The sequence below is a fragment of the Fusarium poae genome, chromosome 1 (assembly GCF_019609905.1).
Source record: "Fusarium poae strain DAOMC 252244 chromosome 1, whole genome shotgun sequence".
NCBI classification, from domain to species: Eukaryota; Fungi; Ascomycota; class Sordariomycetes; order Hypocreales; family Nectriaceae; genus Fusarium; species Fusarium poae.
This window is the reverse complement of record NC_058399.1, coordinates 5306758-5333334: the sequence shown is the minus strand read 5'-3', so window position 1 is coordinate 5333334 and position 26577 is coordinate 5306758. Positions and strand designations below refer to the sequence as shown.

The 26577-nt window shown below is 49.0% G+C and overlaps 8 protein-coding genes and 1 non-coding gene across 9 annotated transcripts; 5 read left to right on the top strand and 4 right to left on the bottom strand.

Moving 5' to 3' along the window:
* FPOAC1_001725 (uncharacterized protein) lies at positions 1–2727 on the top strand (the record flags this gene model as incomplete). The annotated part of the gene is made up of 2 exons (XM_044846317.1): positions 1–1656; positions 1705–2727. The coding sequence occupies 2 exons, from the start codon at positions 1–3 to the stop codon at positions 2725–2727; spliced, it is 2679 nt and encodes an 892-aa protein (XP_044712233.1).
* A 2368-nt stretch (positions 2728–5095) lies between these two features.
* Positions 5096–8125, top strand: FPOAC1_001724 (uncharacterized protein; the record flags this gene model as incomplete). Its single annotated transcript, XM_044846316.1, has 1 exon — positions 5096–8125. The coding sequence occupies one exon, from the start codon at positions 5096–5098 to the stop codon at positions 8123–8125; it is 3030 nt and encodes a 1009-aa protein (XP_044712232.1).
* Positions 8126–8919: 794 nt separating this feature from the next.
* Positions 8920–12357, top strand: FPOAC1_001723 (uncharacterized protein; the record flags this gene model as incomplete). Its single annotated transcript, XM_044846315.1, has 4 exons — positions 8920–9158; positions 9551–9718; positions 9772–11700; positions 11748–12357. The coding sequence occupies 4 exons, from the start codon at positions 8920–8922 to the stop codon at positions 12355–12357; spliced, it is 2946 nt and encodes a 981-aa protein (XP_044712231.1).
* A 442-nt stretch (positions 12358–12799) lies between these two features.
* On the top strand, positions 12800–12890 carry FPOAC1_001722. Its single transcript has one exon. It is a non-coding gene; the product is annotated as a tRNA-Pro (tRNA).
* A 305-nt stretch (positions 12891–13195) lies between these two features.
* Positions 13196–14965, bottom strand: FPOAC1_001721 (uncharacterized protein; the record flags this gene model as incomplete). Its single annotated transcript, XM_044846314.1, has 1 exon — positions 13196–14965. The coding sequence occupies one exon, from the start codon at positions 14963–14965 to the stop codon at positions 13196–13198; it is 1770 nt and encodes a 589-aa protein (XP_044712230.1).
* Positions 14966–17092: 2127 nt separating this feature from the next.
* Positions 17093–18442, bottom strand: FPOAC1_001720 (uncharacterized protein; the record flags this gene model as incomplete). The annotated part of the gene is made up of 1 exon (XM_044846313.1): positions 17093–18442. The coding sequence occupies one exon, from the start codon at positions 18440–18442 to the stop codon at positions 17093–17095; it is 1350 nt and encodes a 449-aa protein (XP_044712229.1).
* A 1130-nt stretch (positions 18443–19572) lies between these two features.
* FPOAC1_001719 (uncharacterized protein) lies at positions 19573–20340 on the top strand (the record flags this gene model as incomplete). Its single annotated transcript, XM_044846312.1, has 3 exons — positions 19573–19578; positions 19691–20086; positions 20164–20340. The coding sequence occupies 3 exons, from the start codon at positions 19573–19575 to the stop codon at positions 20338–20340; spliced, it is 579 nt and encodes a 192-aa protein (XP_044712228.1).
* Positions 20341–21298: 958 nt separating this feature from the next.
* FPOAC1_001718 (uncharacterized protein) lies at positions 21299–23051 on the bottom strand (the record flags this gene model as incomplete). The annotated part of the gene is made up of 2 exons (XM_044846311.1): positions 21299–22910; positions 22963–23051. 2 exons carry the CDS (start codon positions 23049–23051, stop codon positions 21299–21301), a joined length of 1701 nt encoding a protein of 566 aa, XP_044712227.1.
* Positions 23052–23780: 729 nt separating this feature from the next.
* Positions 23781–26237, bottom strand: FPOAC1_001717 (uncharacterized protein; the record flags this gene model as incomplete). Its single annotated transcript, XM_044846310.1, has 7 exons — positions 23781–23826; positions 24185–24323; positions 24371–24772; positions 24821–25198; positions 25249–25495; positions 25542–26021; positions 26073–26237. 7 exons carry the CDS (start codon positions 26235–26237, stop codon positions 23781–23783), a joined length of 1857 nt encoding a protein of 618 aa, XP_044712226.1.
* Between the last annotated feature and the right edge of the window lie 340 nt (positions 26238–26577).

Genomic DNA, 26577 nt, shown 5'->3' with positions numbered 1-26577 from the left:
ATGCCATACTCGGTTAACCAAAACCACCCGCCGCCCAAGTCATCACCTCGAGTTGTTTCCGACAATCGATCACCAAGCCCTAATTATTTTGGTCTAATTGTCGAATCGGCCAATGAGCAGGGTGGCGGCTCCTCCTCAGGGCTCCCTAACGATAACTGGAGCCCATCATCATCAGTGAAATCCTTTCAGGCCGCCATCCCTAAGCAGGTCTCTCTAGATGCCAATCCCGAATTCGAGGCTTTCAGGAGACAGGCAGATTTTAATCGGGGCAAGTCCTTTGCACTTTCTACAAGTCATTATGCTCAGCCTTCCGTGACATCAAATGGCGTTGCACCAGTACGCCCTCGACCTCCCAGATGGCATACTCATGGAAGTGATACTGGCGGACCATCCCCGTTCAGTCGTGGTTTGAGCTCTGCCAATGTTCGACCAGCCAGCCGAATGGACGTCGATCAGGACAGCATGCAGGACTCGGCCTATGTTTCATCAGACTCGAAGCGTAATTCCGAATCGTCTTTTCACCACCATGTTCCTGCCCTTAATTTACCACGATTCGAGTCTCCTCTACCGATGGATCCTCCCCAGCACCGTACGAGTCTAACACGGTCTGAAGACCGCGACCCGCGGTTGTCTGTAATGGAACATCGCCCGGAGCCTCCTGACGCTCGGGATAGCCAGCGCTCTGCCACTTTACCAGCAACCCTCGAACCTGGACAGCCACACATGATCACTGGACAGCAACTTCGAGACATGCTTCAAACTGTAAAGAAGGAACGATTTCTTATTCTCGACCTTCGATCTTCGCAGAACTACGCTCAGTCAAGGATTGAGGGCGCTCTTAATCTTTGCATCCCTACCACTCTTCTCAAGCGAGCCACTTTCAACATTCAGAGGCTGAAGCAGACTTTCCAGAGTAGCGCTGATTCAGACAAGTTTGACACATGGAACGACACAGACTACATCATCGTTTATGATGCTCATGCTTCCGATAAGCGAGATGCGGTTACTGCGCAGAACATGGTAAAGAAATTTACCAACGAAGGTTACACAGGTGGTACATGCATCCTCAAGGGTGGATTCAACTCGTTCCAGCAACATTTCCCTGACTATGTCGACCATCAGTCGGCAACTGGAGCACCCGGGAAGCCTGGTCCCGGCCATGGAGGAATTGCCCCTGTCATTGGTGGAGTTATGCTTCCCAACGCCGGCAATGACGTGAACCCGTTCTTTTCAAACATTCGACAAAACATGGATCTTGCAGACGGTGTAGGCCAATTGGATGTTTCAAGACCTACCGCCCTGGATTCGCCCTCCCTGCCTCGCTGGCTCCGAGAGGCGGCTGCCCAGCCCGATCACGGAAAGAAGGTTTCAGATAAGTTTTTGCACATCGAGGTTGATGAGCAATCTCGAATGAAAGCGGCGTACGCGGCCTTTAACCCCCACAACAAGGACAAGCGAAGTCAGGTACAGCTTTGTGGTGTTGAAAAGGGAGTCAAGAACAGGTACAAGGACATTCTGCCTTTCGAGCACGCCCGAGTCAAGCTGCAAGAGAGGCCCGATGGAACATGTGATTACATCAACGCTAGCCATCTGAAGGCATCTCGAAGCAATAAGCAGTATATCGCCACCCAGGGACCCCTCCCCGCCACTTTCGAGGTATGTAAGCCACTTACAGCATTAAGTAGTTTACTAACTTTTGTTTAGGACTTTTGGTCTGTCATCTGGCAGGAGGATGTGCGCGTCGTAGTTATGTTGACTGCCGAGACTGAGGGAGGCCAGTTGAAGTGTCACCCTTACTGGAAGGGCAGAGATTTTGGGGCCATTCGACTCAAGCTCCTGTCGGAAAAGAGGGTATCGCTCGACATCGATAAGCACAAGTCCGACTCCAACCACACTTCCTCCGTCTCGGCTAGTGAGGCGGGAAGGAAGCGTGCTAATACCACGACTACGTTGGAATCTTCGAACCAGGCACCTCGAGGGGCACAGGGCGCTCCGGCAGAACCACCCTACGTCATTGTCAGAAAGTTTGCGCTTTCGCACACGTCCCATCCGTTTGCGCCCATCCGAGAGATTACGCATCTGCACTTCCCTTCATGGCCTGACTTTGGCACACCGGCTCAGCCATCCCATTTGCTGGCACTCGTTGAGTTGGCGAACGTGATGCAGCGATCAGCTCTTCCAGTTGAGACTTCTCAAATTTCCAAGATCTCAGCCTTGGAGCCACCTGCTATCACCTGGTACGATGAGCCGGAGGTTGATTCTCGTGCGCGACCAATGCTGGTGCACTGCTCTGCCGGATGCGGTCGCACTGGTACGTTCTGCACTGTCGACAGTGTTATTGACATGTTGAAGCGTCAGAGACAAGCCAAGATGGACTCAGTACGGGCACGTGATAACGATGGGGATATTGCTATGGGCGAGAATGTGGATACATCACCCCGATCTGTAAAACACGTCAACTTTTATACCCCTGGTCAGAGATCGAACATGGAGAGAAAGGCAGCTCGAGGCGCCGCCAACATTGACACCGACTGGGTGCACGATGATAGTGTCGATCTGATTCAGAAGACAGTGGAGGATTTCCGAGGACAGAGACTCAGCATGGTACAAAGTCTCAGACAGTACGTCCTCTGCTACGAAACAGTCCTTGAATGGGTAACGAGAATGAACGAGCGAGTGTCACATGCTCCCAATGGTCGACTTCGAAGCGGAAGCCTTCGTCATTAAAACCAGAAGCATCATGAATAAGTAACGGTTATATGGAGCACAAGCAACTGCATAGGCATGTGGGATAATGCAACAAACGGTATATGGGTGAATGGGTTACAGGCGTTCATTGGTTCAGCTGCGCATAATTCCGACCAAGATGCCAGCACAGCGCATGCGATGCTTACGAATGAGAACATATATAAAAAAAGACTTCACGGAGGGGAATACCTTGCGTGATACTTACTATGAAAGTGGTGGGATCAAGTTCTTGGTTTCTGTATAGTAGAATCAAAAATATGAAGGGAATAGCCTTGCAGGAAACATAGGACTTGCATAGTAGGACCAAAAAGGTTGCATTGTGTGCGCTGATTGCATCGTCATTTGCATTGTGTTTGTTTGATGAAGTGGTCATTGTTGAGTTGAAAATATAAGCCTACCCGGTGATTGTCACAGAGCATACGTTTTGTTATTGTCGATGCAAGTATTATATCAACCAGTCTGGAGGACCTGGTAATGGGATCTGACCCGCTCTTGGGCCACTTGTTTTTTTTATAGGTATTCGAATGTTGGGCCTCAGGGCCCGTATTAGTATTAGAAAGATCAGGGTAGGATAAGCTGGGCAAATTGACTGACAAGTGGATGCTTGGTCTTTTGTGTGTCTTTGTGTTAAAGGAAGGATAAGTGGGTTGCATAGCAGGTCTTGCTTTTGTATTTGTGTGAGATTAAGGTTGCTCTAAGAGCCCTATTTTTCGTGACGAAGCTGCATCTATCGATTTCGCATTAGACTTCGAGGGATACCCATATCAATTAGAAAAATTGGCCGCTGGAAGCTTAAGAGACGAAATTAGTGGGCCACTTTATGATCCTTAGACTATAGCTCTTAGACTATTTATTTTTGTAACCTAAGACTTAGGAGGTCAATCTTTCTGCTACCCACTAGTGTTGGGTCTCACGTTTTGGACTTACACCCTGGACCTGGTACAATGTTGCAGATGTTTCTTCAAAAGGTCGGTAACTTGAGTCGTGGAAACATTGTGCTGTACTCTTACTCAAGATCTCAAGCTCTCGTTGGTCTCTGCATCTCCTCTCTGTATAGTGTCACGGGAGATGTCCAATTGCAGGGAACGGCCATGTCAACAGTAGCACCAAAAGAGTATACATTCAATGCATAACCTTGACTTATGGGGGCACTCAAGAGGGGAACACGTGTGATGACGTCGTTAAAATGCATGAATTTGACTCTGGGGACTTCTGGGCCAGTGAAACAAAGATAGAAATGCCATGGACTGGGGTACGTTTGGGCACGAGGAAATGGGCGTGACCCGTCGAGGAGGGCCTCGTTTCACTGCCTCTTGTTGGACTTGACTTACACCAGTCATGGCAGAAACGGATATGGTTAGATTGAAATTTGGAGTGATTGCTAATCCGTGGAGACATAGTTCTGGTGGCTTCTCTTGAATGGATAGAGCTCATCTTAACTATAAGCTAGCCCAACTAAAGTGCTCAGCATCCGCTGTAAGCACTCATCAAGCACAGCATGTCGTGCTCGGGGACTGGACGGGAGTCTTCCGTTATGGATTGAAGCCCCCAGACCAGGCTGGGTAGGTCCCCCTTAGTGGGGAGCGCCCTGGAAGGATTCTGACACATGCCCTGTCATCTTTTGTCTTGTCTTCCATGTTCACAAACCTTGGGCGCCAAAGTTTCACAGACCCAGACGAGGTTCCCAGGAAAAAAGGGATACAATAGAGCTGCAAAAAATAACAACTGGAACCTTCCTTTGATCTGATTAAACTCCACTTTACGTGCTCTTAGTATAGGACCCTTGAGACAGTACCTCGCCTTCTTTTTCATCAACATTTTCTTATCTGTCAGTCGCAGTCGACATCGTCGTCGCAAACAAAGAGGTACTTGCTTACGGAGTGGAAAGGAAAGAGCGGCACTTCGACTACCTACCTATCTGCAAGCCACTTACTTTGCAGTCCAAGTCCCAGTGCGCATAAACGACAGAAGCGATAAGGATTTACTCATCCCTCCCCGCCTTCATCTGGTATCTTCTCGCCGCCTCCAACCTCGTACTTCTTTTTTACTTTCATTTTACTTTTTCGAGTTGCCCTGCCGAAACGGCACCTGGGTATCAGAAAAGTTGACTGCATAAGAGGGAATTACAGAGTCAGTATGCCACTCAGACCATACGTTTTGTTTTTTTATTCTTATACCTAAAGCGTAGGGGTCAACTTTTCTACACCTATCCACTAGCCTCTATTAAAACGCTTTCGGCACCCAACTTGGGATCGCGTTTCTCACATCATATCTGATCTCTGTTAGATCAACCTACATAATTCTTACTCCGGCAGTCATGCCACAAATACCACCAGCCGCTGACACAATGCACCGCCCCTCCTACGATCTAGCGGAGACGCCGCGCAATGTCGAAGAAACACCCAACAACCCACTCTCCGACGACCAAAAGATGGAGGACGGCCTCGATTTATCGATGCCTCCGCCAGAAGTTGAATACGAGGAAGACGATCTAGAAGACGACGACTCAAGAATTTATACGCCACCTCCTCACATTGCTGCTCGATTTTATCGCCCGTCGCAGGCTCGTCGCAGAGATTCGGCTGCCTCGTCGCGCCGCAACTCAGTCTCATCCGCACACTCGCGATGCTCTTCTATCCAACCGTCAAGTCACCGTGGAGGTGAACAAAGCAAGCACATCGCTCAACATCTCCGCCGTGCTTCGTTTCTCGAGGATCGCAGGGCTCGACTTGCCGATCGAGCGGCGCATGCTGAAAAGGTTCGTCTTCGGGCAGCCCTCGCAAAAGCCACTCATCGCGATCCTTCACTTTCCGAAGAGCGTGCTATTGCTGCACAGCAAGCTAGGGAACGCAACTTGGCAGAGATTGTTGCCAACTGTGCGGATGAAGTCAAAAAGGCAAAACAAGTTGCCGAGTTTATGAAAGAGAAGCGAGAACAAGACATGGCTAGGATCAAAGCTCAAATCGAAGAGAGAATGGCTGAAGCTGAAAGACGGAGGGAGGAGCTACGGACAAAGCACACGTCCAAGCGAAGCCGTGGACACAGTGTCATGTCTAGGAAGACCACTGACTCCTTACCCGATCACGATCACGAGCTGGAGAGACGCCAGCTTACCCCAGAGGAAGCAGCAGCCACCATTCAATGGTGGTGGCGTGGCTACCTTCGCAGGAAATTTATTGTCGAATTCAACGATCTCGGCCTGACTGTAGATGGGATCAGAGACACCCACTTTGATACTGTTGTACAGCTTCTGGCCCAAGAGAGGGTTCTTGTCATCACGGCACGACTCCTTCGACTATGTGGCCTTGAAGAGGGCGAGACGGGCTCAGTTGAGGAGATGGTTGCTGTACGCACATTTCTGAGTGCTTTCCTGATCCTTGGCCATCCCAATCAGGTCCTAAGCAATAAGAATGATGATGGTAACCAGGAAGTCGTTGATATTTTGGCTTCTCACCGCTTGCCTTCGGCAGACCTTGCCAATCCTCAACTACAGGGCTTGGTCGGCAAGGCACGAGATGTTCTTATCTCATTCGAGAACATTCTCTCTCGTCTTACATCCGCCAACAAATACACAATGCCACCGGCGCTCAAGAACACACTTCCCGAAGCATACGCCACTTTTCACAATGCATTTATTGCATGGAAATCTCGAGATTCTAACGCCTTGATCGAAGTTATGCTCATGCAATTTGTAGAACTTGATGCGATTTATCAAACAGTTAAGGATACAACCGACGACTCCGCCACGGCCCTTTACAAGAAAAGCATTCAGGACAACCAGCTGATGATTATTGTGCGTATCAAAAAGCTGGCTGGTCCAGAAAAAGGCAAGAAGTTGATATTCAACGCGGTGGCCGAAGCCCGAAAGGCCCGTACTGCCAAGAAGAAGACTGGCGATACAAAGCCCCGCGTGGCTGAAAATGCGCCCGGAGAGGCATCCGAGACAGCTAAGAGTCTAGTCTCGCCGGATTCACAGACACTCACGCCTCCTGCAACACCTGCCAGCAAACCCCAGGAGAAGGCTCCCGCCCCTAAGACTGGCCTCAATGGTCTATTGCCTAACAACAGGATCGTGGTACACGAGTTGGCCATCAACAAAGAATACCAGCTCTCTCCGGAGGAGTACAAGGAGCAGCAGTCAACCCGATCGCAGCCCATGTATACACAGATGCGTGCCACTATGGATGGAGACGACAGTGCCATTAATTTCCAGTTCTTCGCACTCGTGGCTGGCAACATCAAGGACAAGCTTCAACGTCTGTTGAAACCTGGTAACTCCATGTACAACCTCATTGGCGAGATTCTGGACCCAGAAATGGCAGAAAGGCAATTTGCATTGGGCAACTTCTCATATGAGAAATTCTTTACTGCTATGGCGTCTCTTTTGCCTAAATTGTGTGCTCCTTTCCGAGACGAAGAGGTCAAAGATTTGATTCAAAACAAGCTTGCAGACGGCAACATCATTGACCGAGTCGAGGCTCTAAATGGCTTCATTGACCTGATGCTTTGCGATTATATAAATTATCTGATGAGAATAGCTGCACCTCAGCTTATTGAGTCTGCAGCCCCGTACGAGGCCAAGAGATTTGCCGAAGATGTTGAGAAAAACCAACTTGGCCTCTCAGCAGCTGAGGCAGTCTGGAAAGCCTCGCGAGCAAAGGTTTTGGCAGAAGTTCTCAAAAGGGACCCCGAGAAAATCAACCACCCAAGGTCCCGGCCAACAGCTGGGCGGTTTTACGCGCAGATGCTCGTCGATATTTTTACTCAGATCTCGCCGTCTCCTGTTGAAGAGATACCAGAGATGCTTCGTCTGGATTACAACCGTATCGGTCAGATTTCAACCACTATTCAGCGGATCATTACTGCAGGTGCAGTTTTGCTCCAATGCAAAAATATCCTGAAGCGTGACGTTCGATCCTCATGGAAGATGGAGGCATCCCGCATCATGGCCGTGCTCGAAGCTGGTCACCCTCTTCAAACTACTGTGGATGGCGTAATGGCTGCTCTCGAGTCTGGTAGATCGATGCCAACAGCGACTAAGGGTCATCTTCGTGCCCTTGTCACAAAGGTTCTGAATGCCAGCCAAGATATGGCACAACATGGCAATGAACCAAGAGAACCTGTCCTTCGACTTTTACTTACTCGCCTTCGTGGCAATATCCTTGCCCGTTTGGCTGCTGGATCGGCAAGCGAGAAGGTCAAGGCTGCCAACAATGCAGGCGAGAAGCTTGCCAGCCTGGGTCTCTCCGAGTTCGTCGACCGAGTAAGAGAGATATCGAATCTATTAGAGAAGATTGGAAACGTGGACAGGGCTGCCCATGGACCTTGGTGGGACGCAGTAGCAACGAAGGTTGAGCAAGACGAGATGTCAGCTTAGAGCACAGTATAATGAGTTGGACTGTTTTGATAAGAAGGACAAGAAAGGCATGATGAGCAATACATGGATGCATGATATTTGGAGATTAGCGTTTGGCATTTTATCTTGGCAATACCTTGTTGGGAAGCGTTACTTGATTATGGCTTTCATGGCGTATTGGTATGGACAGTCAATGGCTTACTCGGTGGGATCTGATTCAAGCGTGCCTTGTAAGAGGTCATGGAAATTGGCAGGGGTTTTTTTTTTTTTTTTTTCTTTTGCGGTAACAGCGGCTACAACGATGTTTTCAACTGGACGTATAGATAGATATAGGTCGATTCGTTATATTTGACAAGAATTCAATTCTCAGAGCCAATCTTCACTGAATGAACTGATTTGGATTTGTTACCAAGTGAAAGTACTATATTACTCATCCTAAATCTTAGGACATAAAAATAAATAGTCTGAGTAGCATAAGCTGACCTGCTAATTTCATCCCTTATGCTTTTGGCGGCCCTTTCTAATACCATAGGGTATCTCAAACTCATGATGCACAGTGCAGATGAGTGTCATGACACAATACACACGGCCCTATCCATCATCTCGCTTGTCACCGGCAATGCGGCTTTGAGCCTCACGTTGACCCGAAAATTTCAACATCGTATCCCATTTACATCTGGGGCAGCTACAAAAGTGCCATCAATGGGGGTCTAAAAGAGGATAATATTGCCATCCTAAATCTCACAAGAGCCCTCGTCAAACGACCTGCCCAATTGCGACGGCGCATCGCATCGCAGACGACCGCGGGGCTGAAAATGTCGTCGTCCAAGGGCCTTTTGCGACATTTGGCTCAGCAGCAACGCCTGTGGAGCTGTTGTAGCCCACTATCGGTGATTACACGGCAGACGTCAGCCTCGGCTGCTTCTGCTTCTCAAGGTATCTTTAATGGAATTGGTTTTGGCTTTGCAAGAGGCTTGACTTCGCTGGTAAACGGTGTTCAGCCGTTGAACAATCGTCGAGATAATGGACGGCCTATGCCGATCGGTATCCGGAGGTACGTTACTCCCGTGGTTGCCCGATCTTGCAGCAAAGGAAGGGTTGAATTGCACCTTCCTGCTGCAGTGCAGATTGATTGCCCCTCACATCACCAAATGCTGGGACGATGGATCTTGGACCCGGCCCACACCCCACCAACCGCGGGGTCCTTTTGCCTTCAGCCATGCCCACAGTCATGCATCATCACGCTGTTGTCTAACTTCAACCTGTCCTACCCTCCATTTTCTCTCTTGATATTTCAATTTTGTTCCTTTCATCCCATCATCTTTCATCCTCTTTATACCCACTGTTTTCTGGACAACTCCTTATCACAAAAGCTGGACCTCTTGTGTCTCCTGCTAAGCTAAAGCTCAGAGCTACAGCTTGCTAACCTACCTATCTACTCTACAGTCTTGTCCCCAAGATCTCTGATCGAGCTTGCTCCGCCCACGCAAGACTCGCCCGCAACGAAACAATGACTGACCGCGACGTTCTCCCCGACTATGTCAAGCCCAAGCACTACCAGCTGTCCTTGAGGGACCTCGAGTTCACCAACTGGACTTACAAGGGAACCGTCACGTACGTCTTACATCTACCCCTCACCCGCTAAGCTAGCTCTAACAGCTTCCCAGAATCGACTCGGAAATCACCAAGCCAACCAAAGAAATCATCGTAAACACTCTCGAACTCAAGCTCTCTCACGCCAAGGTCTTCGTCGACTCCAAGTTGGTCGAATCGACAAAGTTTGACTATGACGCCAAGGCCCAACGTTCTACCATCACTTTTGATGAGGAGCTCCCCGTCGCTTCCAAGGCTGTCCTCACCATCGAGTTTGAGGGTATCATCAACAATGAAATGGCTGGTTTCTACCGCAGCAAGTACAAGCCTGCTGAGACTCCTTCCGCTTCTGTCCCCAACGATGGCGAATGGCACTACATGTTCAGCACCCAGTTCGAGGCATGCGACGCTCGCCGAGCTTTCCCCTGCTTCGACGAACCCAACCTCAAGGCCACATTTGACTTGGATATTGAGATTCCTTCCGACCAGGTTGCCCTGAGCAACATGCCTGTCAAGGAGACTCGTCCATCCAAAGATGGCTGGAACATTGTGTCATTCGAGACCTCTCCCGTCATGAGCACCTACCTTTTGGCCTGGGCTGTTGGTGACTTTGAGTATATCGAGGCTTTCACCGATCGCAAGTACAACGGCAAGCAGATTCCCGTCCGTGTCTACACCACACGTGGTCTCAAGGAGCAGGGTCAATGGGCTCTCCAGCACGCTCCCAAGATCATCGACTTCTTCTCCGAGATCTTTGACATCGACTACCCTCTGCCCAAGTCCGACTTGATCGCTGTCCACGAGTTTACTCATGGTGCCATGGAGAACTGGGGTCTTGTGACCTACCGTACTACCCAGGTCCTTTACGATGAGAAGACCTCTGACCCCCGATTCAAGAACGCTGTTGCCTATGTTGTCGCACACGAGCTTGCTCACCAATGGTTCGGTAACCTCGTCACCATGGACTGGTGGGACGAGCTCTGGCTCAACGAGGGTTTTGCTACCTGGGTTGGTTGGCACGCTGTTGACCACCTGCACCCTGACTGGCAGGTTTGGGCTCAGTTTGTTAACGAGGGTATGGAAGCTGCTTTCCGTCTCGATGGCATTCGCGCTAGTCACCCTATCCACGTTCCTGTCCGTGACGCTCTCGATGTCAACCAAATCTTTGACTCTATCAGCTACCTGAAGGGTTGCTCTGCCATTCGCATGCTTGCCAACCACCTTGGTGTCGAGACTTTCCTCAAGGGTGTGTCAAACTACCTGAAGTCTCACGCCTACGGTAACGCCAAGACCACTGCCTTGTGGGATGCTCTTGGTGAGGCTTCAGGCAAGAACGTGACCGAGCTTATGCACCCTTGGATCTCCAAGATTGGTCATCCCGTTCTTACTGTGGCTGAGGAGCCTGGCCAGATCTCTGTCAAGCAGTCCCGATTCCTGTCCACTGGCGATGTCAAGCCTGAGGATGACACCACTACTTGGTGGGTTCCTCTTGGTCTAGAAGGCAAGAAGGATCACGCTGGTGTCGCCTCTCTATCTCTCACCAGCAAGGAGGACACCATCCGTGATGTTGACGAGGACTTTTACAAGCTCAACAGCGGCGCCACTGGTTTCTACCGTGTTAACTACCCCCCTGAGCGTCTTGCCAAGCTGAGCACTCAGCTCGACAAGCTTAGCACTGAGGACAAGATTTCCATTATTGGTTCTACTGCTGATCTTGCCTTTGCTGGTAACGGCACCACCCCTGCTCTGCTGACCTTCCTCGAGGGCTTCGGTAAGGAGACCCACACTCTAGTCTGGCGTCAGGTCCTTGACTCCATTGGTGGCGTCAAGTCCGTCTTTGGTGAGGACGAGTCCATCAAGAAGGCCCTTGACAACTTCACCCTGAAGCTCATTGGCGAGAAAGTCAAGGAGGTTGGATGGGAGTTCCCTGAGGGTGAGGACTACCTCACTGGCATCCTCCGAAAGGAGATTATCGGCGTTGCTGTTGCCAGCGGCCACCCTGCGTAAGTCCTGTATACCTTTGTATTTATGGTTGTACTAACAGATACAGTGTTACTGAGGAGGCCCTGAAGCGTTTCAACGCCTGGGTTGAGGACCCTGAGGCCAACCCCATTCCCGCTCCTCTCCGTGTTGCTGTCTGGCGCGCTGCCATTATCAAGGAGCCTACCCGCACTGTTGAAATCCTCAAGAAGGAGTGGCTCAACACCAAGTCTATCGATGGCAAGCTCCTCTCCCTTAGCGTTCTCGGCACGGTCAAGGACACCGAGATCCTCAAGAAGGACGTCATTCCCTTCAACTTTAACCAGTCTCCTCCGTCTAACGCTGTCCCTGCCGGAGACATGCATGTTCTGGGTGGCTCCATTGCTAACAATGTCGTTGGCCGTCCCGTCCAGTGGCAATTCATGAAGGACAACTGGGATGCTGTCATCACCAAGCTCGGCAACCCTGTCGTTGTCGACCGATACATGAACCTCAGTCTGAGCCGCTTCACCGATGTGTCTGCTGTCGAGGATATCGAGAAGTTCATGGCCGACAAGGACACCAGCAGCTTCAACCGTACTCTTGGTACTGTCAAGGACAAGATTCGTGGACGTGCTGCTTACCGCGAGCGTGACTCTGAAAAGCTCAAGGAGTGGCTCAGCGCCCACGGATACGCTTGACTGTGTAAACTATAAATATTACAAAATGAGCGGTGACTATTTCACAAGAATTTCTGTTTAAATAAAAGTTAAATTCCTCAACACATGGAAGTTGCATCTGGTGATTTAGGATTCTGAGCTTGTGATCATACACAATCACTTTCAACTGACGATCAACGTAATAGGATTCGAGATGCTTCTACAACTTGGTACTTACTCAGGAAAGAGGCCCTAAAACTCTTCTGAACTTTGAAAGATGAGTCAGACAATCTTTGCAGGTAAACGTTAGTTCAGTTTCTTTGAGTCAAGAACTAAAGTCCTAAAGCCTAACAGATGCAACTACCATCCTATGCAGAACCCTCCTCAGCCAACCTGAACAACCAACAACCAAGACAATATAAGACATGTTTTGATTCCCTGCTTCCAACAACAACTCGAGCGAATCTTCAGATTCGATTGACCCGGTCTGGTGGTCTAGTGGTATGATTCTCGCTTAGGGAAAACCCTATAGCATTGCTTGCGAGAGGTCCCGGGTTCAATCCCCGGCCAGACCCTTCCTTTTGCTCCGAGACACGTCTAAGTGACTACGGAGCATCCATGTTCTTTTTGCTATTGAAATCGCACCCACGCGCTGGTGGACAATTGGCTGATTGAGTTTCGTTGATTTGTGAAGCTGAGTATTGAGCAGAGTAGTCAGCCATAAGACACCTGAGAGATGAAATCCGTCAGTTTGTGTGTGGTATATTGTTTCATTTTTAGATGCAATTAACTATGGGAAAGTCACTTTGTTTGGCATAAATAGAGTGCAAGCATTGGTATCCAATAAAATTAAATCATAAACACTCCAACTGCCCACAACTTATACAACCAAGACATTCGCATTCTCCGAAATAAACTTGTACGAATCCTGTCTAAAGTCATCGTTGATAATGCTGTTCTTGTTCGCCGTCTCGAACCACATGAGCTTCTTGCTCTCCTTCCACTCGGGCCACTTGGCATACGTGGTGATACCCTTGTTGGGATCAAGATTGTATAAAAAGTTGAAGTAATATGTTCGAACACTTCGCATAGCGTTGTTGGGCAAGAGACCGTAGAAGACTTGCAAAAGGTCAGACGCGTGGAATGTCCCGAGAACAGGTGTGCCATAATTGTAACTGGCGAGGTACGACCATGATGGGACATCCGGGTTGCTGTTGGCAGCGGCTTGGAGGAAGATGCGGCGGGTCAGGGAGACGACCAGATCGCCTAGGATGGCTGCGCGGCGCTTGAAGCCGGGGAAGATCTCATTGAGAAGGGCTGTGCGGTAGGGACTGCCTGTGCTGAGGGTGGTGGGATATGTGTTTACCAGAGCAGTCACCTGCTGCTTTGTGGCTTTGCCAAAGTACAACTTCTGCAAGTAGTCAACCAACCTGGATGTAGTAGTCACGTTGGGCTGGAACAGTGCGAAAAGTGTTCCCTCGTCCTCCTGACATCCAGTGATCATGGGCACTGCGTGGTATTGTCCTGTTGAGATAAGCACATCAGGGCTATCAGGTAGAACCTTGCCATCTGGTCGAGGAAGATAGGATAAAGCCAGGGAGTTGTATGACAGCAGTCCTGGGACAGAGTTTGCAGCGTTCAGGAACTTGTCATAACTCAGGCCACGAAGACATTCCAGAGTGTCGGAAGCATCAGAGCAACCTCCTGTCTTGACAACAGTGTCGTAGATGGCCTGTGCCTTGTCACTGTCCACAGGTTCAGCCGGGACAATAGTGCCAGAGTTCATGATTGCGCCTCGGAAAAGAGACTTGCCCTTGTAGTTGGCATCACCACCGTAGAGAGCCATCTGATCAAGCACAGAGATGGAACCCGCAGATTCTCCCCAGATAGTGACCTTTTCAGGATCACCACCAAAGGAAGCGATATTATCAGCAACCCACTCAAGTCCCATGCGCTGATCGAGGAGACCCAAGTTGGAGCTTCCATCCTTCTTTATCTCAGCACCGGGCATGAACCCAAAGCCGGCGACTCGGTAGTTAACAGCAACATAGATAAAAGGCTGCTTCTGGTCTATGGCTGTGGACAAGAGGCTTGTGCCGTCATACATAGCACTTGAGCCCAACTCAAAGCCACCACCAAAGATCCAGAAGAGAACAGGCAGCTTGTCACCGGCTTTTGTACCAGCAGGACGCTGAACGGTAATGGTAAGGCAGTCCTCTTGGCCGGTGATGGGTGTGAGGAAGGGGATGGCCAGGAAGTCAGAGAGAAACTCCGAGATGACATCCTGACCACCACTAGAGATGAACATCTGAGGACATGCCGGAGAACTAAGTCCCGAAGCATCGAAAGTTCCCAGAGGCTTGGATAGTCTCTTGGGAGGTCTGAGACGTAGAGAGCCAGTTGGTGGATCGGCGAAAGGAATGGCTCTGAAAGAATCAACCTTTCCAGAGCTGGAGCCAATAACTGTGCCTGAAGGAACAGCAACTGTGACCTTGGCTGCTCGTTCTTCAATAGCAGGTGAAGCAGGTGAGACAGGTGCAGCAGGTATAGGGTCAGGTATCGAGGCCGGAGCAGGAAAGGCAGCTGGGCTGGCAGATACAGCAGTCAAAAGACCAAGGGTGAGGCCAGAGACAAGACGAGAGAACTTCATTGTCAAGTTGAGTCGAGTCGAGATATCGACTTAAACTTGATGATGTTGAGGAGTAACAAAGACTGAGCCAAGTGATCAACTGAGATTCGATGACAGACACCAAAAGTACAAGTCTTGTCTGCTGAGATAGTTCTCAATGTCTCAGTCGAGACTGTAGACCATTGTCTCTCATGACAAGGTGGGAGACGAGCTCAATTTGAACTCGTATTTTTTCCCATCTCATTTTGACAGTCCCGCATTCCCCATCCGCATTACACTACCGCATTGACATGGTAGATAGGAAGAGCTTTGACATTAATGTTCGGGCTTTCCCAATAACCCTTGGGCGACGTCGACTTTCGACCATTGTTCTCAGCATACTCTACTTTCAGAAGAGGAAGCCATCGCCGTTGATGGTTTTGATCTATACCCAAAGAGTTCCTTTTCCCTTCCCCGCTTCCCCACGGGGAGGAGATATCAGATGCCGTCGCTTAACCTGGGGCATAGTATTGACGAGATTGATCGACTGACCGAGGCAAGGAAAAGAGAGTTTCTGTTTTTTCTTAGGAAACCCTGCCTGGGAGAATCACACGTGGGAATATGTAGATAGTCTGTGATGGAGGGGACGGGAAACGATCAGCTGGACGGGATGGCATTTTGTTCTGGTTGGTGGAGATGTAATTAAAAAGGTTACATGGGATAAAGAAGATGGTGGGGGAATATTTTTTATTTACCGAAGTATTCTATGGATATGTATGTACTGTACAGAGTATGCTTCACTTCTTGGTTCTTCAGCAACCTTCCTTGACCCTGACCCTGTCCTGTTCACGGACGGTCCTTGCCCTGGTCTGCCGTTCACAGGACCATATTTTTAGGTCCGCAACACCCGAGACGACATTTCTGTACATAAATAATAATAATAATAATAATAAAAACAACGCGGGGTTGATACCTAAATGTCGGTCCAGAAATATAATATCTTGTCTCTTATTATCAAGGTAAATGAGTGAATTGTAAGCATTGCAAATAGATAGATAATCGAGTCTTGTCCAGATTTAGCAACGTCATTATACAGGTATACCCCAGCTTTCCAAGCGGTAGAAACAAAGCAATCCCTGCAACAGAAAACACCCGGTGACAACGGGCAATATTCCTGATCTGTACAGAAAGACAAAGAGGTTCAGTTCAGCCTTGTTTACCTGATTCATCAATTATCAAAAGAAAGACGAAGAGAGTAAGTAATGTTTTGCGATACCGTTGTCTATTACAACAACAAAAGAGATGGAAACCTCATGACATTTCAACTTAACCAAAGTGAGATTGTCAAGGCCAAGATTGATAACTAAACCAAACTAAACACTCGTACCTGAACTTCCCCTCTCTCTAGACCCAATACGCGGATGATCGCACAGCCAAGAAGTAGAAGCAACCCTCAGACCTCTCAGCTTGTTCCGTGTTGTCACCCTCACGTATAAACAAACTCTCCGTCATCCATAATAGGAAGTTGTTACGATTGGATTCCCTAAAGTGATTTGATCATGTTTGTGCTTCATGCAGGTGAAAACAGACCAGATCAAGTTGCTTACGCTGAACTCTATCATCTCCGCTTCCCGCAAGTAACGCATCTGTAAAGATGGTGTAGTCGTGGCGTATCCCGAGGTTCGGACAATATCCATCCAAGTTGTAAAGATAATAACTAGACATGTGTTTCTCATAAGAGATATCCTATTGAGATCAACCTAGTTATGGTAATAACCACATATTGATCCATAGGTAGTCAACAGGCACCATCAAAACTATATCAAACCAAGTCAAGTCAAGTGAAAGTAAGTTGTTCGTCAATTCGTCAAGTTTCTAGCTATTTGCCTCTTCAGGCCAAAATTCAACAAGGTGATAACTACACGCTGTCTTACAAACCCCGCATGATTCCCGTCATCAAAAGTGAAGCCCAATGATCTCGCTCATTACCCAGTAACCTATTGCGCCGTTGCCAGCTACCATGTATGCCTCAGAGGCAGATGGAGTCTTGATGAAATTCCCTAGACCGCCCGACCAATGTATAATAGTGTATGCGTGTCCTGTTGCTCCCAAACACCAAAAATGGGTATCTAATACCGATTCAAATCATGCATTGCTTGTAATCATCTCTCACATCACCATGCCCACCGGTTTGCCTTCTTTCAGGCATCGCTTCTTTGGTGGAGTCATTTCCTCCGTCGTCTCTTCTTCAAAGCTGCTGTTGACATAAGCCTCTCGCTTGCGCTTTTCACCGCCGGGTTTCTCGGGATCTTTCTCCCAAGTCTCTATCTCATCTGGGTTGAAAGGACCAACAATCTCTTGACCCAAAGCCTTACCAAGCCGTTCCCTTAGACCCAGAATTGGCCAGACGGGAACTCTTGTGTATTCAATCTTGATGCCCGAAACAGCTGCGTTGTCGTCGTTGAGCGGAGCCTTGAAAGGATCATGAAACTTTTCCAAAAATTCCTTGGTTATGTAACCAGTGTGGACAATGAACTCAGCCGTCTCGATATCCTGAGTGAGGATTTTCAACTTCAAATCGTGGAATTTGGGGCATGGCGGGATGCCTTGTTCCGGTGACATGCGCGAGTCGCGTCTGCCATTAAGAGGTGGGGAAGGGTAAAAGTGCTTCTGCGCCATCCCCAAAAAAACACCCACAAAATGCGCATCATGATCCGAATTTGATGGAACAAGCATGCGACCTCGGAGCTGTTGGAGGCGAAACACGGGCTCGTTCCATGACCTTCCCGGACCAGATGGGATGCGGAAAAGGTTGTTTCGCACTGACGCCAGTTGGCTCTTACCAATGTAGCAGATCATGGGCATATTAGCGGGGCTCTGGTTGGGTGATGACTGTGTTGAGATGTTGAACGACTCAGCAGGTCGCGTTGAGACTGTTTTGAAAGACGTGTATGGGGACTTTGTCTCGCCGGCAGGGAAGTTCCATAGTATTTGTGCACGCACAGCATCACGATAAACGCGACCACCAAAGTATAGATTTAGTTCGGGTAGAAACTGCGTCTTACTGAAGGCGTTGGGCCACATTATCGTCAGAACCGTCTTGACCGCATTGGAGGAAAGGATGGGATGCATCGAATCGGGCAAAAGAATCTGCGTAAGCGCGCTGCTGATGGTCATGATGGTATTCGATGGGCTAAGATGACCTCGCGATGGTGGCGTGCCTGGGGCGGCTGCAGGCTGAGGGGTATCGCATGGTGGTAGTTCCTCCCATCGCGCACCGAGAAGTTGGGCATGTTGATCGGTCCAGCAAATAGGTCTCACGAAAAGCATTGTACCTGCGTGCTGCTGGAAGATGTCGTAGAGGGAGTTCTTGGCTGGTCGGTAGATGCGCTGCGGACGCCTTTTGCGTGGGGTGACCACAGGCGGCTGCGATGTGCAAGGCGTTGTGTCGGACGAAGCATGGTCTTTGTTGCCGTTTCGCGACGGCGTCGTCGTAATAGAGTGTTGTGACATGGCCATGTCCACCAAACTGTGAAGCTGTCGATGAAGCTCCCTTTTCCAAAAAGAGAAGAACTGTCGCGCCAAAAAAAAATAAAAGAGGATTGATTTAGTGGGGGTGTTCTTTGTCTCGGTGGTTGATGTAAGAGTAAGAATAATGAAATGAAAATTCAGTCAAATGCAAGTCACTCAATATATGTGATTGATTGATTTGTGTTGAGTTCAGATTTGCCTCCCGTGGATGACTCTTTGTTGTTTGGGTTTTGTTTTTGGTTTGGTTGCCTGAACCCAGATGTTTCTTTCCCAGGGAACTGGTCTTGGACGCGACTGCCCTGATTGTAATGATGCCCTGTTTAATAAGTTTGAAGACAAGCTCTCGCTAGCGGATGGCACGAGCGTCGCCCTTGTCAATGATGGACGAAAAAAGTAAAAAAAGGGGTTCTTAGAGGCCAAGCGTCTTCTGGGCAGTGACCAATAAGAAGCCAGCTGGAAGAAGAGAAAGGCAACTGAAAAAAGGCGACTGCAGAAAGTGTTTGCCTTTTTACTGTGGGAGGATGGGAAAAAGCAAACCAAGGGTAACAAAGAGTGAGGGGGAAAGAGGAAAAGAAAAAGAACTATCGGTGACACTGAATGACACACACTTAAACCCAGAGCGGGTCAGATTCCGGTTCTGCCTTTTTTCTCTGAGCAAGGCTTCACTCTCTTAGGCTGAGTACAGCAAAGATAGTGGATACGAAATGGAGGTGTAGCAAAGCTTCTGCACGAGGACGAGGGTAAAAGCGCGTTGCCACCGTGATTCGTCGTGGATAGAATCGGCGCGAATGAGTAGCGAGTTCACGTGAGATCTTAGGCAACCATGATCAGTCAGAGTCAGAGTCAGACGTGGCAGTACATGATAGCTGCGCCACATGATAGCGGTGTGGCCTGATCAAAAACAAGGCATCAACTTTTTTATCAGCCTGGCCTTGCTTGCCCCACATGCAATTGGACAGCTTCCTGACCAGCAAGCAGCAGCTCGATGCAGCCCCGCCGGTGACGAAGCAAGCGCAACACTCACCCTCAGAGCTACATTGCGCCGATTTGTCTATTTCTCCTCCAAAATAGGCACCTGCTTTGATATATTGACATTGGAAAATTAATTGCTATTCAAAATGCCGGTATGTCTATTACTCTACTATCATCACAAGCAACCACACACTCGTTCTCCTATTGCATCACCACCGCCTCCAATCTCACGATATCAATCAAGCTAACCATGCTTCCCTCCAGGCATACAACTCCGTCTTTAACTCGGACCCCAATGTCCCCCGTATAATCGGAAACTTCCCCCTTCTTCCTCTCCGAACCAAGACCCGTGGACCTGCCTACACCCTGCCTGCCCCTTCGCCGCCTCTGCCGGCTCACGAGTCACCCGACCCCGATAGCGACAGCTACGATATCCTTGACGAGGTCCTCGCCCTCTTCCGAGCCAACACGTTCTTCCGAAACTTCGAGATTCAAGGTCCCGCCGACCGTCTGCTCGTCTATGGAATCTGGTTCGTCAGCGATTGTCTGACCAAGATCCGCCCTCACGCTTCTCTACGTGATGCCCAGAAGGATGTCATGAACCTGGCGCTTGACCTTAACTTTGCCATTCCCGGTGACCCAGGATGGCCTCTTAACCAGGTATGTGCGACAAAGCTACCTGGAACCATGGTGGAAAACAACAAGGCATGGCTTGCATTGCTAACACTTTGTACCAGATGTACGAGGCCCCCAAGGACAGACAAGAGGCGGAGCAGCTCAAGCAATACATGTCGCAGGTTCGACAGGAGCTCGCTGCTCGATTACTCGCTAGGGTATACGATGGGGATGAGACCAAGCCCAGCAAGTGGTGGTTGAGCTTTACCAAGAGAAAGTTTATGGGCAAGTCGCTGTAACATGTTGACAACGATTGCGGCGAAGTGAACATATTTAGAAAACAACCATGATTCAAACGTCAAGGAGCTGGCGCTATACAAAATATATTATCCAGTACTTACACCTATTTCTTAGTCTCTGTGTGTAAGGAAAGGGGGAGGTGAGTAAGAGAATGACAGAAAAGGTCCAATTGACCCGATGAGAAGGAGATAAAAGGAACCGGAAGTCGAGATGGGTTCAGCAGGACCACTTACCTGAACCCAAGAGACGGCAATTTACCCACTTTATGCCACTTTCAACACCCTCTTAGGTTATCCAGGCATGTTCTGTAGGTACTTGCCTGTCCCCTCAGGGTATCAGAAAAATTGGCCGCTGTAAGCCTAAGAGACGAAATTAGTGGGCCACTTTATGCTCCTTAGACTATAGCTCTTAGACTATTTATTTTTGTAACCTAAGACTTAGGAGGTCATTTTTTCTGCTACCCACTAGCTGTCCCAAGCTTGGCCCCAAGGGCAGGCAGGTAGAACGCTATTGAATAACGAGGCAGATACAGTAGTAGATCCAGGACCTCACTCTTCCATCTTCCGTATTCCCTCAGCACAAACATTCACAGCAAACCTCATTTATGCAAAGCCCCCGCAAGATGTCCACGTCAATAGAGATCTGTCAAATTACGTTGAAGGATTTGGGGGAGGAGGATATGTTCCATCGCACAAGCAGACCAGAAGCGGGTGTAATTGAACGGATATTAGGCTACGGCTCAAGATGTTTTATGATCATGGCCTAAGAGGCGGAAATATTAGTCTAAATGGAAGCCAAGTCTATCCTAAAGACAGAGGGAAAACCCATAAATTATGGGAAACGCACGCATCGAGTTGATCAGGACCTTTATAGCCAAGTTTATGAGAGCAGACTCGGTAGTGGGTTATTATTCAACAATTGCGCTATGAGACTATCCTTATTGAAAATGCCATCACTTCAAGATGTTTCTACCTTTCTTCGCTTAAATCTGCCTCTTGCTTCAATTTTGCCCTCCACTGGCACCGCTCTCCATGCCGTCAACAAGAACCCGTCTGCACCGCCACGTCCAGTCATAAAGGGGTGTGTTCGACCAGGGAGAACTTGCCATCGTCGTGCCCTGCTGCTCTGGATAGTCACGCCGAGCAGAAGTGTGGGGTTGATGGGGAATTCTTCAGAACCCTCCCAGCGCTCGAGCTCCTCTGCAGTCTTGGATTCCACCTCTGCCGGGGGTGATGATACCCATGCGGCTCGGCGGGCGACGCTGAAGCAGTCGGCGAGTTCCGTCAGAGGCTCAATGCTGGGGGAGTAGATAGCGATGGGGGCGCCACCTGATAATAGGGGTACGGTGCTGCGAACAATGGAGATAGGGTCCATGCTGCTTGTGACTGCGAGACCCGAGAAACCTCCAGCACGCGTTGTGTCGACGACATGACGAATACGGGCCCATCTTCTTCTTTTGCGGTGGTAGTTTCCTCTACGGTTCGTCTTCCAGCTAGCGATCTCTTCGGGAGTCGCCTCCGGGGGCTTGTTGTTATAAGCGTCGTCTTCCTCAGGGGCTAGTAGCTGTAGCCAAGAAATGTCCATGAGGTTGGTATCGAGTGGGTGGTAAGGGGGTGAAGGGTTGGCATTGGCGGCGTCATAGTTGAAGTATCGGAGAAGAGCGAGGTTGGGCTGGGTCTGGCCGTGGATCATAGTGAGGGTGTTCTTGTTGACGTAGGGGACGTTGAAATCGCTTCGTTTGGGGTGACGCTTCCTCTCCGGCTTTTGCTCTGTGGGGTTTGTAGCTTCTGATGTTTGGGCTTGGTCCTTCTCCGTCACATTTGTAGTAGCGGTGTCCTCGATTGCCTCTGGCTCGGGCTTGGGATGGAGAATATCCATTCTCTCAGCCAGAGAAGCAACGAGCAGGCCACCCGTGTCGTCAACAACTAACCATCTTCCACCCTGCGACGCGTTGGGATCTTCCGAGGGAACGCCACTGAAGTGAACGTCTGCCCAGCATCCCACCAGCGCCATCATTTCTTGCCTCATCTCGAGAATCTTGGAAGCATCGCGATCCTCTAATAGCCACTGCGCCAGCATCGGTACGTCGAGAGGTAGCACAGTAAATCGTCGAATGTACTTTTTCGTCTTGAGCAGCTTATACTTGGCCAAAGAATATGCCGTCTTTTGGTCAATCGCTGTATGCGAGAGGAGTAGCTTGGCGATCAGCTCCTTGCCAGCCGATGCGCCCTTGCGCTTGAGTTCCTCAATCTCTTCGGGCTTGAGCGTCTGTCGCGCCGAGTCGTCAATGATCTCACGATTCGATCGAATAAGGACCTTGCCGCTCTCGTCGACGAGGGTAAGCTCCTCTCCGTCTGCAGCGGCAATAACATCGTCGCCTTCGGCTGGCTCTGTCGCTTCTTTGTTGGCGTCGGCCAAATCGTCGGCGTTGAGCTCCTTGGCAGGAACAACGCGGAGTCGCGAGAATGTCTCGCCTTCGATCCTATCTTGGACTTCGTAGGTAAAGTGGAACGGGCGATTGATGATCAGATTCGTGGGGAACGAGCCGTATTTGCCCAGGGAAATGGTACTGTCGCAAAGGTCAGTTGCTGCGCAAAGTGCAAGAGACTGAATTGGCTTACGTATTTGGTACAACTTGGAATACTTTGTATGTCTCATTTGGAAGCCGTACGGCGATCCATGAGTTGGCCTGTACCGTCTCTTTATCCATCTTGCGATAATTATGTATGCGCAGGTTGGGATTAAAGTCTGGTTTGCGATTCTTTAAAAAGAAAAAACTAAGGTTGAGCCACTCACCTCGGTGAGCCCCGCCACGGCCCCCACACTCCGATCTTCACCGAAATCTTAGACCTAACATCCTATCTAGATAAATCTTAGGTTACAAAAATACCTAAATAGTCCAAGAGCCATTGTCTAAGGAGCATGAGGTCCCACTAATTCTGCCTCTTATGCTCCCAACGGCCAATTTTTCTGATACCTTCTTTACTTTATAGTTAAGGAAAAACAAGGCTATAATTGAATGTCGTGAAGAACATAATGGATGAAGAAAGACAATTTAGTGACCGTTCTGCATGTTGCCTTGCTCTCCGGCCGTTGTGATTTGTCTTAATTCCTACTTTCGTGTGAACTCCTGGTGCAGTATCTCGAGTTGATTGATGAGCTTCTCACAGACGGAAGTGAAAACGTCTCGAGGAGTGATGGTCCTGTCCGTCTGAACTCGGATAAGAATTGGCCAAGTAAGTAAGAGACCTCTTCTTTTTATACCATCATAGCTGCCCTGTCTAATGGGTAGCAGAAAAAATATCCTCCTAAGTTTTAGGTTACAAAAATAAGTAGTCTAAGAGCTATAGTCTAAAGAGCATAAAGTGACCTATTGATTTCGTCTCTTAGGCTTACAGCGGCCAATTTTTCTGATACCCTGAGGCCTGTCACGTTTATGTTAGAGGAACTTTGTCTTGAGAGGAGCCGTATACAATTTCTTCAATCTGCGTGGACAGTTAAGCATTGTCAATAACCTTTGATAAAACTGAAAAGGGCGAAAGCAATCTTGCGGACGTATACCAAAAAAAATTATATATAAATTATAGCAGAACTATTTACACTTTCAATAGTGTAGAAATCCATGCTACCAAAGGTTCCAAAATTGCCAAATTGTCAAAGCTACGTAATTACAATGCTTGTTTTCCTACCTCCAAGGAATACAAACTGTAGCCCAAAACCTCAGTACCCTTTTCGAGTTCCGCGTAGGATATACCTCTGGAATCGACCTCCGATACTGGACCAAAAAAAGTATGTGCTCATCACTAGAGTCAAAAAATGTAGCGAGACTACAAAGTCGCTTACTTGCGGGTCTTCGAGGTACCAGCCTCAGACCGTCGACCAAAAAATGTTGCAAAAAAGTCGCAGATGGCGTACCAAGCATAGAGGGTGAGGCTCATGGTTCCAAAAATGAAAAAAGGTACAAGAGTGTACGTTGCAAGATCTATAAGTCAGTTAGAATTGTCTCAGTAGAGGAACCGTATCACTCACAAACAAAACCACCAGAGCGCTTGACCACGTTGAACAACTCGTTGCGCATGATGCTTTCAGCGCCGTCATTCCACTTCCAAGGACCGACGAATCGGAATTTGGTGTTGAAATTGGACCCCATGGCCCATGTGTAAAAGACCTTGAAACCCTTCTTCATTACGGTCCACGCGCGGGGAGCAGAACCCATGTCGAGCGCCAGCTGGTAGGCATAGCTCTCATGGTCAACGCCTCGCTTGGTATCCCAAAAGCTGTAGTTGCCGCGGGCATGAAGCTGGTAATCAAGTTCGTAGGGCTCAAGAGCGTCAGAGTCGCGAGTGGACGGCACTTCTCTGGGATAGCGGTCCTGGAGCAAACGCAAAACCCAAAGCTGGGCTTGCAGTTCTGCCAGGGGAGGGATAGCACCTATACATTTTAGTCTAGGCACTTCATGGCAGTATTCAGGGGGCTTACCAATTGCAGGTCGAATGAATCCAATGTAGCCAATCGTCACATCCCCTTCCTTGTAGATACCTCGGACGTTGGTCTGCGAGACACTCGGGTATTCCTTATCCAAAAACGGAAAATCGCGGGTAAAGCCAGTAGCAAAAATCAACACGTCGGGCTTGCGCTGCTCTGTTGGGATGACCGAGTCACTTGGGAGCGTCTTACCGAAGCTCATCAAGCCATCGCTGTCAATTTTCTCGGGCCAGCTCACAACGTCAATCTTCTTGCCTTCTGTGTCCTTGATCTCAACATTTATGTAGGCGGATCGAACACGGTTGGCCCAGGACGTGGATCTCTTGCCGACATTCATGTAAGGAAGAGCTTTGTCGCTCTTGCAAAGAAGAACTATCCATGTTAACTATCGCATTCGTTTGGTGGGGAAGATGAAAACTTACTGGAGTCTGCGTGCTTTCGGGAAGGACACATTTGGCCCACCCACTGGTCAGGTCCCTCCTCGGTACCAGAAATAAAAGTATGCATGTTCTTTATCCAAGTGTCGTAGTAGTTCCAAAGAAGTTGGCTGTTCTGAAGCCTGGGGTGAACGTAGGCTGTGTCAAACAAGCTTGCAACCGAAGTGTCGACAGGCTTGTTCGGGACAGTAGACGAAGGTGAGCTACCCCTAACCCGGGGGATCGGAATTATCTATATGACTTTAGTACGTTGTTTGAGGAGTGAGGATGGAACATACTTTGGGTGCACAAAAGAAACCATCGCGGTGACAAAGGGTGACAGTTTTGGCGGCCGAGGTCACTGCAAGATATGCAAGATCCATACCAGTTTCGCCGGCGCCCATGATGTAAACATTGGTGTTTTCGCCGAACTGGGCTCGAGTCTTGAGTCGAGATGAGTGGAGGACAGTTTCCACCCGCTCAATACCTTCAATGTAGGGCATGACTGGGTTGACGTTGATGCCACTACAGACAGCTACGGCGTCGCACTTCCACTGGAAGGGGCCAGACTCCTGAGTCAGGTCGAGAACGTGTCCGATGTTGCCCTTCCCACGGTGAACTTTGCCGACCTTGGTTTTGCACTCGATCATGGGCCAAAGATCAAAGTGAGTAGCGTAGTCCTTGAGATACTTGACATAGACTTCCGGAGTGACGAAGTCAGGGGCATCTTTTGGGAGGCGGAAATCAGAAAATGCAGTCAGGTACTTTGATGATACCAGCTGGTAGGCAGTTAGCAGCTGCATGATTACCAGATGAGATCAAGAACTTACCTCGGCATCCTCATACACGCGATAGGCGAAAGTGCCTCCGATCTGGGCTTCAGCTTCAAAAAGGCGGACCTCGATAGGTGGGATAGGGAAATACTCGTGAGCATGAGCGAGGAATCGAAGAGTGGCCAGGCCAGCTGGACCACCGCCGATTACGGCGACTTTCATGATGTCCTCGATCGTCGCTAGTAATAATCAAAAGGGTTCCAAGAAAGGAGTTGCAAGAAAGGAGTTGGCTGATAATCAAGAAATATTAAATCACCAAGAAAGGAGTTGCAAGAAAAGAGTTGCAAGAAAAGAGTCGGCTGATAATCAAGAAATATTAAATCACCAAGAAAGAAGTAAGTATGATGATGTGAAGAAGAAAGAAAAATAAAAATAACAAGAGAAGAAATATACCAGCACACGGTTAGCGTGTAAACAAACGGGTGCCTAGTCATCAAAGTGAATGCAGATGCTGGCACTGCTTTGGCACTGCTTTGGCAGCTGACAGAATAAGGAGCATGCA